The sequence below is a fragment of the Schistocerca gregaria genome, chromosome 4 (assembly GCF_023897955.1).
Source record: "Schistocerca gregaria isolate iqSchGreg1 chromosome 4, iqSchGreg1.2, whole genome shotgun sequence".
Lineage (NCBI taxonomy): Eukaryota > Metazoa > Arthropoda > Insecta > Orthoptera > Acrididae > Schistocerca > Schistocerca gregaria.
Genome location: NC_064923.1, coordinates 719,480,104 through 719,497,280, shown reverse-complemented (window position 1 = coordinate 719,497,280; position 17,177 = coordinate 719,480,104). Strand labels below are relative to the sequence as shown.

General features: G+C 39.6%; 1 protein-coding gene across 1 annotated transcript in view; it reads right to left on the bottom strand.

Annotated features, from left to right (window-relative positions):
- Window positions 1-4,166: 4,166 nt before the first annotated feature.
- LOC126365979 (serine/threonine-protein kinase VRK1-like) overlaps window positions 4,167-17,177 on the bottom strand; it is a 67,435-nt gene continuing 54,424 nt past the window's right edge. Inside the window, exons 10-12 of the mRNA XM_050008786.1 lie at window positions 11,851-12,144; window positions 10,606-10,862; window positions 4,167-4,946 (exon numbers count right to left, since the gene is read on the bottom strand). Coding sequence (XP_049864743.1) covers window positions 4,858-4,946; window positions 10,606-10,862; window positions 11,851-12,144 — 640 coding nt within the window. The 3' untranslated portion in view covers window positions 4,167-4,857. The remainder of the gene's footprint in view (window positions 4,947-10,605; window positions 10,863-11,850; window positions 12,145-17,177) is intronic.

Sequence of the window (17,177 nt, the reverse complement as noted above, 5' to 3'; positions counted from 1 at the left end):
CAACACTCCACGTTAAACGGCATCACTTCACTGCTGTTCCCTTCACATACTATGTATTGTATCCATATCGCCTCGGGTTCTTCAGGACCCCACTACAGCAGTTAAGGGTTAAAATGAAATATACAAGTTTAGGTTATGATACTTTTAAAAAGGTGGACACAAAGTAACAACCCCCCCCCCAGTATTGTCAGGGTTAGGGAGGGAGGGTTGGAATGTGAGCCAGAAGTGTGAGGAAAGGTGTCGCCAGATTGTGTTCACATGTTTCCCTCCTTCATAGGTCAATGAACTGAAGATCGAGCAGGTGATTTCTCTCTCCTTCTACCTCAATACGTAACAAGAAACAACTGCAGAGTGTTTCACATAGTTACACTGACTCTCCATGGCATGTCTTATGAATCACTGGCGTCACAGTTTGCAGAAATGCCTGGAGGTGTTTCTTTCCCACAAAATACTTTACCACTACATGGAATGCAAGCACTCCTAACATAAGACATTCAAACGGACAGAATCTACATAAATCTCTGCTCACTATTCTACATTGCCAGAGGGGAAATTAATTCTTAGTCACACTATACGGCAGTTGTGTTCTTCCAGGAAAGGTGAATTTCTCCACAAGTGCTGCTCACTTTTCAGTTTACAGACAAGACTGTATCTCTCCAGAATTTCCTGTTTTTTTTTATGTAATTAAACAATATAACTTCACAGAGCTCATGTTTATATAGTGGGGTTATTTTCAATGTATTGAGTGAGTACTTATTCATAGTACTTAAGTGAGTTTTTATGTAAAATTCATTCCTGTAAACAGTGGGTGAGAAGTGTTTAATTTGTAAGAGTGAAGTTGTGAGTGATCTATGCAGTGCTGGTTGAAAATGGTCTGAAAAAGAAAATGTGTCACCTTCCAGCTGTCTGTAATTGATAATGTGCTATAAGGCTGTGTGATTATGTTGTAGACCCTTGCTGGAGAACTGATGAATCACCAGAAAGTTGCTCACTTCCCTAATCATTAACTGGGTCACTGGTAGATTGCACAAATCTTTTTCATCCAGGAACCCCTGGCACTTTTAGAGGGGCTGCACTGAGAGGAGCCACTTACTACACATACACAATATATTTTCCAACATGGGTGTTAAATGTCTGACGGAATGAGGCTGATCATGTTCAAGTATAGAGCAGTAATCTGCAGTACTGCATTGCTTGACTTACACTAAAATATCTCAAGTTCTGTAACACCCAGGTGTCTGCCTCCTAATCCAGATTGAGACAATCTAAGCCTCTGGACCTCTTCAGATATTGGGAGACCTGATGCTGAGGGCTGATGCTGTGGTGATGGATGCATTTGATACTTCTCACACGGTGAAAAATATTCTGGAAAATGAAAGTGTAGACAATGAAGTGGATCTCAGTTATACAGATCTGCAATTATCCGTATTGTCAAATGGGAGCAAATTTTTCAGTAATCTAGTCCATGCGTGCACAGGCAGGTCGCGCTGGCACTACCAGCCTGTGAGATCTCTGCCTCATGTAAAGAGAGTGGTGTAATCACTTAAAAGCAAACAAATTATTGATTCATTTTAAAAAATAGCACTTAAGCACTGTGTAGGAATTACAGCAATAATCAACATTAAGAAGAATACCGATTCAGTTTTGATGTACACTTGGAAACTTGATAATCAGGATGCGAGTAAAACTGAAAAGTGATGAAGAAACCAAAAAATGGACATTTGAAAGAAGCTTTGTATTGTTGGTTTTTACAAAAATGATCACATTCCATATTAACCACAGAAAATGTACCTTTAAGATAACGATGCACAAGTAATATAGGATGTCTTTCTAGAATTAACAATACAAAAACCGCTTTTCTTCATTTGTTCAGTTATACAGATGTTCAACGATCTGAAATACTTGCGATGACAACTACTCCAGATAATCGAGTCTTTACTGTACCTATTTACAGCTTGTTACACTTGGGACAGGCTATTCAGAGTGGTAAAGTTGACAGCTCCAACTGTTGAACTCTTTTGCATAACAGATTGTTTAACAACTGTTAACACTCACCTAATGAGATCAAAATAAATCCATTACATAAACATGAGCTCAGTGTAGTTATTTTGTTTGCTCTTACGAGAGAACTGGACTGGAAACGGTGGGGAGGTATAGTCAATCTGTAAATAGAAAGGGCAAGTTGCCGTTCCAATAAGAACACTGCATGTGCCAAACAGCATGACTAAAAATCTATTTCCTCTCTAAAACAGTGCACAGAGATTCACATAGATTCTACCCATATGCATTTCTTATGTTAGTGTTATTGGTAACTCATACCTATATCACGTGTAATGCTAACACATTTTGTATAAAATAAACATCCCCTGGGCATACCTGTGCTCTGTGTCAACAGTGATTCACAAGACACACTGTGGAGAGTCAGTGTAAGTTTGCGAAGCACCATGGAGTTTCTCCTAGTGACGTAGTGGGGGTAGAGAGTGGAATGGATTTAGTAAAACCCCATACACACCTGCTCAATTTTCAATCTGCAGACATATGAAGGAGGGAAGAGCATGAACAAAATCCAGTGAGCTACATTCCCCAAGCCATTCTACCCCACAAATCCCCTCCTCCCCCACCCTGTTACAACCTCAGAACACAATTTATCCCTCAATGTGGTTCTACTGCACTTAGATTGGCATACACATTTAATATTTATCTTCATTTAACAACATCAATTTCTTACCATTAAAAGAACATTATTAATAATCTGAGATTTTTCTGTTCCCTGCAATGTGGAAACAATGAGTTGTATACCAAAAATGAATAGGAATAGGGCTGGTTTTTTTAGGAAATTTAATGTAGTTTAAGCTTGTAGTGGGAAACATTTTTGCTACAAGGCATAGTTTTATGCTTATTTTAGGAAAGAAACTTTAAAAAGTGTGACCTCACATCCTGTTAGCCATCGTTCATGACACTATCTCCTACCACTGTACAAAAATATGCAACTACACAAATTTTATCTCTTAGTTGACTTTTTTGATCTTCATTGACTCGGCTATAAATGACCTGATAAAAACTATATGTACTGATAAAAAAAAAAAAGAGCTGAAGGCAAAGGTACAAACTTTGTAATGCATTTTCAGTCTACAAGTATCTGTATGCATATGAATCATACTTTCTGAGTGAGATGAACAAAATGTTTTGAAAACAGTAAAAACATGAAGCAGGTATGCAAACAAATATTATGTTAACAGAATCTTCCATCGGTTCTTTGCAGAACAACATTATAATAAATGAAAAGCACCTGTTTGGTTTTGTTCCATAATATTACTTTAATTGTTAACCGGTTTTCGGCTTACAAGGCCATCTTCAGACATTTAATACTCAATAAATGTCTTAAGATGGCCTTGTAAGCCAAAAACCGGTTAACAATAAAAGTAATATTATAGAACAAAAGCAAACTGGTGCTTTTCATTTATCAAACAAATATTTTTTGAAATGAATCATTTTTTTCTAATTATGCACTGAAATGATGAAACTCAAATGAGATATCTTTTGAGAACAACAAAACATTCAGATTTCTACTGTAGATAACAACAAAGACGTTAAGACTATGAAACTGCCACGGACTTCATTCAAAGTATTACACCAAAGAGCAAAATTCACTTGTGTTCATGGGTTAATGTACAAGAACACTACTGTTTATGACTATTTTAAAAAAATATAGCTAAGACACAGAGCACATAACTGGTTTACAGATTGTAGAATGGAAACGAAATCATTATGGTTCTACATTGATATCCAAGTTTGACATTGATATCAAAGTTTGACATTTTAGGACAAGACTACCAGCTACCTACCTATTTTGTAAAACACATCCTGAGATATACAAACCAGACTGAACTGTCTTCTCATCTGTATACAAGGTATATTACTAAATGAAAAACTGTAAATTTCTTAGAAACATGGTAATGAGACTTCAAATAAAGAGAAAACACAAAGGAAGCTATTTCATCCCTGTAGCCTCACTTATTTCAGTGTAATTTCAACATATATCTAGCTTCCTCTCCAAGAAATGAGACAGTAAAGAACATTTTATATTAACTATAGGAAAGTGTCAAGGGCATAGAGATACTGGGTAAATACTACCAAGTAAAATAAAGAACTTAAGTACAGTAATATATTATTAAATGTAAAATTTATTCTGAATATATTAGACAAAAAAGTAAATTTATTACTTAGTCCACAATTTAACTATTTAACTAACATAAAGCTTACAGAACACACAATAAAATGCAGCAGTCATGAAATTCTTTTCCTTTTTGATGCCACAGTTTTTGTTTGTTTTTGTTACAGTATATTGCACAGAATGCCTCCAGATTCCTGCATTTCTGTAATGCAAGCAACCCAGGAATATAAAAATCAGGACGCAGTAGAGCGAAAGAGCATTTAATGCCAGAATACTGTTTTACATGATAAATTACACAACTGAATATACAACAGCGCGCACTGGTGTATGCGTGTGAACGTATGCGTGCTAGTCTTGAAATATCCCTAGTTTTAGATTTGTACAATAAAAAAAGTCCCCTAACCCCCCCAAACACACACACACACACACACACACACACACACACACACACACACACACACACACAGTTATGTCAAGTTTAACAGCGCATTTGGTTAAAGTCCAAAATGCTGCTGAAAATCTCACTCGGATCACTCACTTATTTGTCCATCATATAGTACACATATTTCAAAACTAGTGACACTTTATAATGTATGTAAATATCCACATCACATACCACATTCACAACACACAGTAGTCAATGGAGTGCTATCAACAATCAGTTTTTTTTATAAAAAACTGGACTACATAAGTAATGAACCATTTCTTAACACACGGGGACGTATAGGCAGTCTGCTTCTCTTCTGTGATATATCGAACAGTTTCTTCTCACCTACAGAAAAAAAGAAGAGTACACATACATCATTGACATTTTGGAAGGTAAAACAAAAACCCAAACTAGCAATTTACCAATAAACACTGATTTTTTTTGTTTTTGTTTCCCCAAATCAGGTATGAAATGACTACTCACTTGTGTATAAAGTGGGTGACATCTGTACACCTCCAAAAGAAGTCCTTTTAGGGGTATCAAACAATATTGTCCCTATTCCCATTTATGATGATGATGATGATGATGATGATGATGATGATGATGATGATGATGATGATGATGATGATGGTGATGGTGGTGGTGGTGGATGTGGGGCACTCTACCATTCCCTTTTCTGTTTGCAATTCGAGACAGGATAAAATTCAAGATGAGGCAAACTGGTGGAAAACGTTTTGTTACTTGTGTCTTTATGAAGGAGAGGTTATCTTAAGATACACATAAATTGTCGCATCCAGCACCACAGAAGTGCATGCTGTAATGAAACAATGTTTTACAGATGGAATACAGTAATAACAACTCCATATGGGTCAATGACCTGGTACAAGTCTTTCAACTGGATGCCACTAGGGGAGTTCTTTGTTCCTAACCTATCCTGGCAGTCTTACCACAGAATTAGGACCCACAGTTTAACAGTGAATCTGAATCATGAGGAGTTCCTGATGAATCTCCGAATCACAGAGATGATGTCTATGTTAACAGTGAAAAAAACATTTCCATAGATCAATCTGAATTTCATCCTGCAATCTCTGTTTTCAGGCAAGTGCTTTACGATTAGACCATCAGGCCTGAGAAATATAGTAATCATATTTGTGTATCTGCTTGTCAATCTGTGCGTCCTATACAAACAATTTTTAAAGAAGGAAGGTCAATATTCACACAAAAAAAAAATTAAAAATTTTCCCCTCTTCACAGTACTGTTCTCAATTCATCTTTTGTGATCTGTTCTGCAATTGGCGTACCAAATCACCAACTTATTACTATCACACCACTTACAAAATATGTGCTAATCACTTGGGAGCTATGGTGATACTGGAGGTAACAAACAGAAATTTAAAGAATTTTTTTCATCTCTTATGAATTTTTGTTGTGAAAGTGTAAGGTATTTTAAAATTATGTTGCAACTAGTATGTACCAAATTTTAACTTTCTGAAGCTTACAACAAGGGCGTATATGACAAAATATTTAGCATTTGCCACAAACTTCTGCTGCAACATACTTCAGATGTATGGGGTGTGCGAAGGGAGGGGCAAACTGATTTATGAAATGTAAGAAACCAAAATTTTAAGTCATGGATGAAGATTCATGAATAGCCCTTGCTTGCTGACTGACTGAGGAGGAACAGTAAGAATAGTTGACATTGGCAATGGAGGAAGGAGAAAAAGAACATTTCTAACATATCAAATTTGCTATTTATGCAGCGATAAATTTACACATCAGAAAGAAACGAAACACATGAAAGAAATATACACTTCAAGATACAGTTCCAGCTCAAAGCACAACCATCTGACACAGGATGTGGGGGGCAGGGGGCTATGCAACACTGCACAAGTGAGGCAACCTGTAGGTGATGACAACAGTGAGGGTGGTGTAGAACAACCAGCAGAGATGATGATGGATGAATTGACAGAGGGGTTGGGAGGAAGGGGCGGGGGAGATGCAATGAGGATATACTGGTGCGCAAGTGCTGCAGGCAGCAAAATGTGTTATTGAAAATAGATGAAGCAGCACACGAGGTCTCTCCAAAAAATTCTGGAACTTTGTACACAAAATTTTTTTACTCTTATCTTTTACTTATTGTGCATGGTCTCCTTCGAAACATTCTGCTCCACAGATGATACACCATCATTTCCACTTCCGGAAGCAATCTTGGTATACCGCTTGCTCAATCGTGTGGACTGCCATCTGTGAATTTTCTTTTATCTTGTCTATCACTGCAAACCTCTATCCTTTCAAGGGGTTTTCAACTTTGCAAATAAAAAAGTGAGCATTTAGGACCACGCTTACCGTATTTATTCGAATCCAAGCTGCACTTTTTTTCCGGTTTTTGTAATCAAAAAAACTGCCTGCGGCTTAGAATCGAGTGCAAAGCAAGCGAAAGTTCTGAAAAATGTTGGTAGGTGCCCTACAACTAACTTCTGCCATCGAATATACACTCCTGGAAATGGAAAAAAGAACACATTGACACCGGTGTGTCAGACCCACCATACTTGCTCCGGACACTGCGAGAGGGCTGTACAAGCAATGATCACACGCACGGCACAGCGGACACACCAGGAACCGCGGTGTTGGCCGTCGAATGGCGTTAGCTGCGCAGCATTTGTGCACCGCCGCCGTCAGTGTCAGCCAGTTTGCCGTGGCATACGGAGCTCCATCGCAGTCTTTAACGCTGGTAGCATGCCGCGACAGCGTGGACGTGAACCGTATGTGCAGCTGACGGACTTTCAGCGAGGGCGTATAGTGGGCATGCGGTAGGCCGGGTGGACGTACCGCCGAATTGCTCAACACGTGGGGCGTGAGGTCTCCACAGTACATCGATGTTGTCGCCAGTGGTCGGCGGAAGGTGCACGTGCCCGTCGACCTGGGACCGGACCCCAGCGACGCACGGATGCACGCCAAGACCGTAGGATCCTACGCAGTGCCCTAGGGGACCGCACCGCCACTTCCTAGCAAATTAGGGACACTGTAGCTCCTGGGGTATCGGCGAGGACCATTCGCAACCGTCTCCATGAAGCTGGGCTACGGTCCCGCACACCGTTAGGCCGTCTTCCGCTCACGCCCCAACATCGTGCAGCCCGCCTCCAGTGGTGTCGCGACAGGCGTGAATGGAGGGACGAATGGAGACGTGTCGTCTTCAGCGATTAGAGTCGCTTCTGCCTTGGTGCCAATGATGGTCGTATTCGTGTTTGGCGCCGTGCAGGTGAGCGCCACAATCAGGACAGCATACGACCGAGGCACACAGGGCCAACACCCGGCATCATGGTGTGGGGAGCGATCTCCTACACTGGCCGTACACCTCTGGTGATCATCGAGGGGAGGGGACACTAAATAGTGCACGGTACATCCAAACCGTCATCGAACCCATCGTTCTACCATTCCTAGACCGGCAAGGGAGCTTGCTGTTCCAACAGGACAATGCACGTCCGCATGAATCCCGTGCCACCCAACGTGCTCTATAAGGTGTAAGTCAACTACCCTGTCCCCCATTGAGCATGTTTGGGACTGGATGAAGCATCGTCTCACGTGGTCTGCACGTCCAGCACGAACGCTGGTCCAACTGAGGTGCCAGGTGGAAATGGTATGGCAAGCCGTTCCACAGGACTACATCCAGCATCTCTACGATCGTCTCCATGGGAGAATAGCAGCCTGCATTGCTGCGAAAGGTGGATATACACTGTACTAGTGCCAACATTGTGCATGCTCTGTTGCCTGTGTCTATGTGCCTGTGGTTCTGTCAGTATGATCATGTGATGTATCTGACCCCAGGAATGTGTCAATAAAGTTTCCCATTCCTGGGACAATGAATTCACGGTGTTCTTATTTCAATTTCCAGGAGTGTGTGTAGCGCTACACAGGCATGCTTTGTAGGCACAAAGATAAATACTGGTGCCAAAACCTCTGTGCCAGTAAATAAATTTAAAAAAAGAAAGGTGGAAGACGAGTATCGTGTCATGTTTATATTCGCATTATTCTTATACCTAACAGTGATACAGTCAGAAATGAAGCACGGCAACTGACTAGATTTTTAAATCCAAGATGACTAATTTCTGTGCAGAATTTGATGTACTAAAGAAGTGGGCGCAAAGATTTTCAAATGGAGAATAATTTTCACCTAACTCTTGTTCAGAACATGTTCTATCATATGCAGTCTATTATTTGGTTCTTGTTGATCATTATCAAAGAAAGCAGCAGTGTAAGTAACAACAAATAGCAGTCTCTTGCCATTGTTTCGCTAATGAGACTATTGTAAGCGGCAATAGCGCGCACAAAAGAAAGCCATGCCGCGAGCGGCGACGGGCCGTAAACACGTACTATCAGAATGCAACAAACAATGCATGACACAGTACAGTAATGCACTTTCAGCTTAGAGTGACGTAAACACCTATAACAAAGAAAACGGCACTTATCAGATCAAAGAAAAATAAGCAATTGATTCAAACCAGACGGAGCATGTGAAAAAGAAAGGGTACTCTTATAAATACAGATGGAGTGCCCAACACATAGCAATGGCTACCTGGTAAAGCTTAACTGCTAAGCTTATGACTCGAACCAAACTACTGTCACTGTATCGTCATTCATTCAATGTAAATTGTGTCTCATATTACAATGGACCAACTATGTTTTGATTTGGAGGTGCGGCTCAAAACTTCTCTCTCCCCTTGAATTTCGAGTTGCAAATTTCAGGTGCGGCCTAGATTCGGGAAATTTTTTTCCCTTTATTTCGAGTCTCATTTTTCAGGTGCGGCTTAGATTCGAGTAAATATGGTAATCAACATCTGTTCGCCTTCCTTTTCGCCCAATATTCCTTCATAAACAACGAATGGGCTAGCTTTCGTTGCTTAGACCACGTATGTCTGTTAGTTTTTCTCTCTTCTCTTATGGATTTCATGATCCAACTGAAATATTACATTGTTCTGCAATGTCTCAGATAGTCAGTCTTCAATTAGCATGCACAATTTCGTTGATGTTCCTGACTTGAGCGTTGTCAGTAGATGTCGAAGGGCATCCCGAACGAGGGTCATCTTTAACAGCCGTCCGACCATTCTTAAACCATGTGAACCATTCGTAACACCTGAACCATTCGTAACACCAAGTATGGCTTAAGCACTCATCACTCTAAACTTCCAGTGTCATTTTGTTTGTCTCTATTAAGGTAATCTTGAGTTTCGGCAAAATTTAATGCAGAAGCTTTGCTCCTCTAGTTTTGCCATCTCTAAATTCCTGAACTGTGCGACAGCACTACTCAATACAGCAATGAACAATAACTAACAGGCATACAAGAGTGAAACTTCCAGCAGTTACACATTAAAGACGTGTGTGCAGGGATGTGAACAGCATTTCACTCCAATGCACTACTGGTGCGAATTTACAAATGTTGCAGAAATTTTTGAACAGACCTCTTATTATTGCTTTAAGAAGATTACAAATTATGTAGATATGTGTTAAGGCTTAGTAGCTACTTACAAATCCAAATAAGTCAAATAGAGCCGTATGTGGCATACAGTTACAACAAGGTATTGTTTGCATTCAAAGTACAGTGTAACCACAACATTTCTTGTCAAGCCTTGGTGACATTTCTACAACAATCTAAAAGGCATCATCCAGCTCCAAAAGACTTCTCTGTTCCACAGTTTTGGGGAAAAGACAATCTGTTGACATTTTCTCTGACTGCAGCCCACTTACAAAAGACTTACTAAAAACCTGTCCCAGGGGGCATATCTTTTGTCTTCCCCAAAAGTGTGAGATTCAGACTACTGTATATATTTGATGATCGTGCTTTGAGATAAGGTGTAGGAAGTGATAAGGCAAACAGGAATTTGCATCTTAAATTTTTATGCTGCCTCTATTACTGCAAAAATTTCCAACAACAACTCTATACCATTCACCAATAAAGGACATAGGTTGGAGACAGTGATCACCACACTTTTACATACAGGAAACTCACCATTACAATTCCCGTCAACTAAAGACGGGCTGTACACTGCCTTCCTCTTCTTTTTCTTCTCATTTGATTTGTAGGAACTGGAAGCTGCTCTGGATCGTGTTACTCGCATACATTCTGTGCTTTCATCTGAGTCACTTGAAGCTCTCATTCTCTCAATCTCTTGTTGCTGCAACTCTTCTCGTCTCCTTAACACTTGTTCCATTGCTGGTGTTAAAGCAAATGGATATACTGACTCTTCTGATGGACTGCTACAGCGGCTGTAGAAATGAATTGTTAATGACAGCTAACTTTCTACCATAACCATAATGTTAACCAAAAAGTGAAAGTATCAACTCAGTTAACTGCACTGATCTCAAGTATCTATTAAACAGGTCAGTTTCTCTAAACCATCACTGAGAAACAAATGACAAAATTTGTATTTCCACATGCAGACTTCTGGAATTCCCTATGTTTTATGGCCAATGCTAATCTGAATTGTATTTCTGTCCCCATCTATTTATATTTTACTATTTGTCAGAAGCTACTTCTGTTTTTAACAGCTTTATAATGTATGTACATATTATCGTATAAAACTAAATTGTATGTTTCTCATCATTTCTTTGTGATGCAAATCAAATCCAAGTTTAGTGTTAGCATTTCACTAAAATCCTTCATAAAAACAGGATGCCCAAATCAACTGAATTTACAAAGTACTTCAGTACCTTTAACAGCCTCAGTCACAAAAATAAGACAGTATCAACTTTTCTGCTGTAATTACAGCTATGTTCTGTTCTACTACAATACAAATAAAAACAGTACTACGAGAACTGTAGTAAAATATTCTAAATTTTGTGTCGGTAAAACTGGCATAAAAGGCTGTTTTAGATAAATAAAGTAAATACTGCATACTCATCCTCAATATTTAGCTTATTATCAATATGAGTGTTAAAAGAATCTCACACTCCCCCCTCCCCCCCCCCTCGCCACCACCAAACAAGCAACTGCACAAACAAATCATTTAATGGCAAAGTGTTAGCCAAATGGCTCTAAGCACTATGGGACTTAACATCTGAGGTCATCAGTCCCCTAGAACTTAGAACTACTTAAACCTAACTAACCTAACGACATCACACACATCCATGCCCGAGGCAGGATTCGAACCTGCGACCATAGCAGCAGCGCAGTTCCGGACTGAAGCGTCTAGAACTGCTCGGCCACAGCGGCCAGCCAAAGTGTTAGCCCTTTAAAGTAAGGCATTCAACTTACCTATCACTTCGGTTTTTCCTAAGCACTCCAGTTACTTGTGATGAAGTTCTTTCTTGCATTCTTGCCATTACCTCAAGCATAGCTGGTGTTGGAATACCTGGGTCTTCAGTCTTAATTGACACCTGCTGGTCGAATGGCTCAGGATGCCTAACTTTAGGAACTTCAAGTTTTGTCACATTGTTCATATTTTTGCGAGCTATCTGTGGTTTCTTCTCTGGATGTGAAGAAAGGATTTTCTCCCAGAAAAACTGATGAGATCGTAAAACAGGTGCTGCTGTTGAATTTCGGGTCATTCTGCAAGAAAAATATTTTTCTAGTCATTTTTTAATCAAACACGAAGTGTTATGTGAAACGGCCATCTACATATGAAAAATCAAATCAGATTGCAAATAAATTGAAGTACTAGCACCTAACAGTGAGACCCATAACAACAAAATCTGGCTCAAGCAGTGGCTAATGCCACTACTTTCACAAATGCAACATGACAGTTGTTTCAAAGATGAACAACCGAGAGAGAGAGAGAGAGAGAGAGAGAGAGAAAACTACCCATAAAATGAGGCATAAGAGGATACAAAGATGTCTGAAGATAGTGTAAGAAACACAGGAGAATCATGTGGAAACACTAGTGTTATATGTATACTGGCATCATCAACCAGATACAAAATGTATGCTACCGAGCTCCCCCAGCACGCTGGAACTCACAATAATGTGTTTGTTACATTATAGTTTAAATTATATCTATACATATTTCTGTTATTTCTACAACAAAAATTATTTTTTTAAATAATGTTGACAGGATTAAACAATCTACAGCAAAGTTTCACAACCACCAAAGCAGATGGGCGCACATGCACTGCACTCTCTCTCTCTCTCTCTCTCTCTCTCTCTCTCTCTCTCACACACACACACACACACACACACACACACACACACACACACACACACACACACGCGCGCGCGAATGATGATTAAAGTGTACAGTGAGACAATGTGATTAATGGCTACAGTTTTTTTTACAAGGACTGTAATGCTTAACAGATCATGTACACACTTCTAGCCTACAGCCCGGGTAGCAAAGCCCCCATGCATAACTGCAGATGTCCTCTGCACAAACACACACCTTACCACACAGTTAACTCCCAGCAGTGCTCACAAACTAGTTCTATGAGCACATTGACCATGTTTCACAACAAATAATTCTATGACATTTCCATGACACTTTTCTACATTAAAGAGGAACAGCGTTAAAAGTATGCTGTAATATATAAAACTGACAATCATCATAGAAATAATGCTGGTTGCCCTCATGCTTGATAATGTTTTTAATGTTGAATTAACACAACTTTATGTAAAAACATATAAAGTATACTTAATTTTTGTTATCATCCCCATATCTTTGTGGGAAAAAAGGATTTCTAGATTTCAATAAATCAAGAAAAAGGAGGTCATTTAAATATTTTTTTATTTATAGATTATCACCCACTCCCATTCAATGGACAAAATCCTTTTTTTTCTCTAATTGTCCTGTAGTGCAGTGAATATTACCATCACATGTATGACCCTGTGTACTGCAGCAGGGAAGTGTCACAGGTTTATAAACAATACTAGTGTGACTGACTACACTATGTAAAAGCTAGGACCTAATTGGCAAGCTCAAGCTAAAAGTGGCTTTCTAAGTAAACCTTCCGAAGGATACAAAAGTGCCAGTAAGTTGCGTACTATGCATGCGTAAGTGTTTTTGGGAGACACCGGTCAGGGGTTGGGTAAATGTTATAAGACATGTGAACCAGTTGGCAGATAAAACAAGTGGGATGGAACCAATGTCAGCTTTTACTTAGACAGCAAGTTTGGCAATTACGCTGTCAGAAAAACAAATTGCAAAACCAAGGAGGAGTTGTGTGACATAAAAGAAGGTAAAAAGTTGGTGTGCATGTTTCTAAACCTGAAAGATAGTGTCTATTCTAATTTCATTACAGTTGCATAAGAGTAGTGCTAGTAGCTATACTGTAAGGAAGCAAATCGGGTGTGCTTTACATACACGCTGTAATGTTCGTGAGCATTAGTTACCTATAAGATTGGACATGGTGAGCTGAAATTAGTCAAGAATGCCTTTGAAGCAACAAAAATGCCATTGTCAACATCTCACTGAGTTTGAACGATGTCATGTAATAGGGCTACGAGGCACTGGATGTTCCTTCTGCTTTTACTGCAGAGAAATTTGGCAAGAATGTAGCCACTGTACACAATTCTGGCATCAATAGTCACAACAATGTATGGTCACAAGAAGACCGGGCTCCAGATGGACATGTGGCACTACCGAGAGGAAAGACCTTGGCGTTCAGTGTATGGCTCTGGCACACCATACTGCGTCAGCATCAGCAATTTAAGCAACAGTTGGTACCACAGTGACACAACAAACTATTACAAATCAGTTACTTCAAGGTCATCTCTGAGCCAGATGCCCTGTGGCATGCATTCCACTGATCCCAAACCACCACCATTTGCAACTTCTACTATGTCGTGCAAGAACTCACTGGATGCCAGGAGTTATGGTCTGAAGTGCGATTCTGTATGACAGGAGGAGCTCTCTCATGGTTATCCCCTTGCAGCATGATTTCAAATTTGTACTTCAATCCACTGATTTGACCTGTTGTGCTGCCATTCATTAACAGCATTGCAGAAGGTGTTTTCCAACAGGGTAATGCTGGCCCACAAACTGCTGTTTTAAATCAACATGCTCTGCAGAGTGTCGATATGCTGCCTTGTCCTGTTAAGTGAACAGATCTGCTTCTAATTGAGCACATATAGGACATCGTTGGATAACAACTTTAACGCCAATGCAACAAGCATTAGCCACCCACTTATTGACCAATCAAGTGCAATAGGCATGAGACTTCATCCCATAAACTGACATACAGCACCTGAGCACCTGTATAACACAGCACATGCACATTTGCATACTTGCATTCAACATTCTAGTGGTTAATGTACCAGCATTTCGCATTTTCAACAACTTATCTCGCACTTACATTAACCTGTAATATTGCAATGTTAATCATTTAATATGTTACCTACACAAATGTATTCCTGAAATTTCATTATTCTGCATTTTTAGTGTTGCAATTTTTTCCATCAGTGTGTTCCAGATTCACAAAGAACAGTTCAATTATGTGAAAGAAGTTTTATGGGAAATTAATAATGTAGGGCCAATCGATGGCTGGAGTCGTACAGTTTTACATATAATAGACACCACTCCAGAGGAATTACAGTAATTACACCATCTGACAGATGTCACCACAACAGAGCATTCCAAGTGACGCAAGCACACCGAAGCAACAAGAAAAAAGCTGCAAGAAGCCTGACTGAATCTTACACCAACTATTGACAGACGCGAAAGACCATCAACAAATCACATCTGTAATCTGAGAGTGCACATAAAAGAAGTTATATGGAGTTTCTGACAATTGTCAAACTGTAATGCAGATAACAGGAGATAGCACCAGTTATTCAAAAACAGATGCCCCAGTCTTTCACCACAATCTCTCTTGCCAGGCAAACCTGTCTTGCAAGTTGAAATCGGACACTTCAGAGTTATGCCACAGACTTCTCAGCAATCCCCAAGCAACTGACTCTACTGCCAAGAATAATGTCACAGTTTAGAACAGATATTTTGGGAAGGTAGAATAATACATGGAAGTTTCCTTACTGGTGTACTTCTGGATGTACAGCCAAATTGTTTGTGTACTGCACAATATTTTGACAACCAACACATCTGTCTTCTTCAGGAGCTGCAAGTCTTGGTGTTGTGTGTACTTGTTGCCTGAACACCTACCACAATGAATTATTGTTGGTCTTATTATTTCCCCATGCCACTTTGTCTTCTATTTCTCTTTTTCTCACAGCATGCTTTATCCCATCTTACCATGCAATCTTCAATTTTCCTCTTCCTCGTCTTCTTCTTCTTCTTCTTCTTCTTCCTCTTTCCTAAGGACAATACATCTAGATATTCTTCAGCCATCTTTCATTTGTACTGTACGACCATACCTTGTGATTTGCCATTCTCTCTGTGATTCTTTCTTATGTCTGGGTAATTTCCCTGATCATTTTATTTCTTACAAGGTCTCACTGAGATATTCTGCACAATATTCTGGAAAAGACCATTTGTACAACTCTCAACCTGTTTTTATTTTCTCCATTCAGCCCCAGCATTCACATCTATTGGTTGTTACAGGCTCTACAATACTTCTATGGAGCATCATCTTTACTTGTCAGCTTACCTTATAACACCATAACAAGAGGGTTTAGCTTCTACATTGCTGCTCCTCTGTGGGCTATTCGTTGCTGTATTTACCAATTACTTGTTCCATCTCCTGAAAGGATGCTACCCAAATATTTAAATTTTTTTTACATCTCTTGATATGCTGGCCCACTAGTGTTGGGTTTCCTACTTTTTGTCCACAGCATAGGAATCCAGTCTCTTGAATATTTTCTATTTAATGCTCACTTATCATATTATACTAATAATTTTCTTAGCATAAAGCAATGTAATCTTCTTCACTGGGCACAACTACCCAAACATCTGCGAAGTACAAGACATCCAAGCATGAATCCTTTTTTTATTCAACTGTCTATTCCTGCTCATTTCCTACTCCACAGGTCTAAGACTTTCTGGATGTGTATATTGAACTATGTAAAAGATAACCAGCATTCCTGTTTTTAATCCTTTTCTTACATGGCCTCACTGAGATATTCTGCGTGATCTTCTGAGATAAACTGTTTCTTTTGTAATCCTGAAAGGCAGTAAAAAAATTTTATTCCCCACTTTGATTATACATGCTGTAAACTTCTACAGATTGCATATACCACTAACTTGTCTTTTCTATCTCGTTCCCCTCAGAACTTTAAACTTTCTTGAGCAGCACTGTGCCATAAGCCTTCTGGAGATCTATGAACACCAAATGCCTATTCAAATTCCTTTCCAGTCTCCTTGCTATTAGTTTAGAAAGTAAAAAGTTTGTCATTACATTCTTACTATCTTCTTATGAAACTGACTTCTTGTTGTGGTCTTCAGACCTGAGACTGGTTTGATGCAGCTCTCCATGCTACTCTATCCTGTGCAAGCTTCTTCATCTCCCAGTACTTACTGACACCTACATCCTTCTAAATCTGCTTAGTGTATTCATCTCTTGATCTCCCTCTACGATTTTTACCCTACACGCTGCCCTCCCAACGCTAAATTTGTGATCCTTTGATGCCTCAGAACATGCCCTACCAACCGGCCCCTTCTTCTTGTCAAGTTGTGCCACAAATTTCTCTTCTCCCCAATC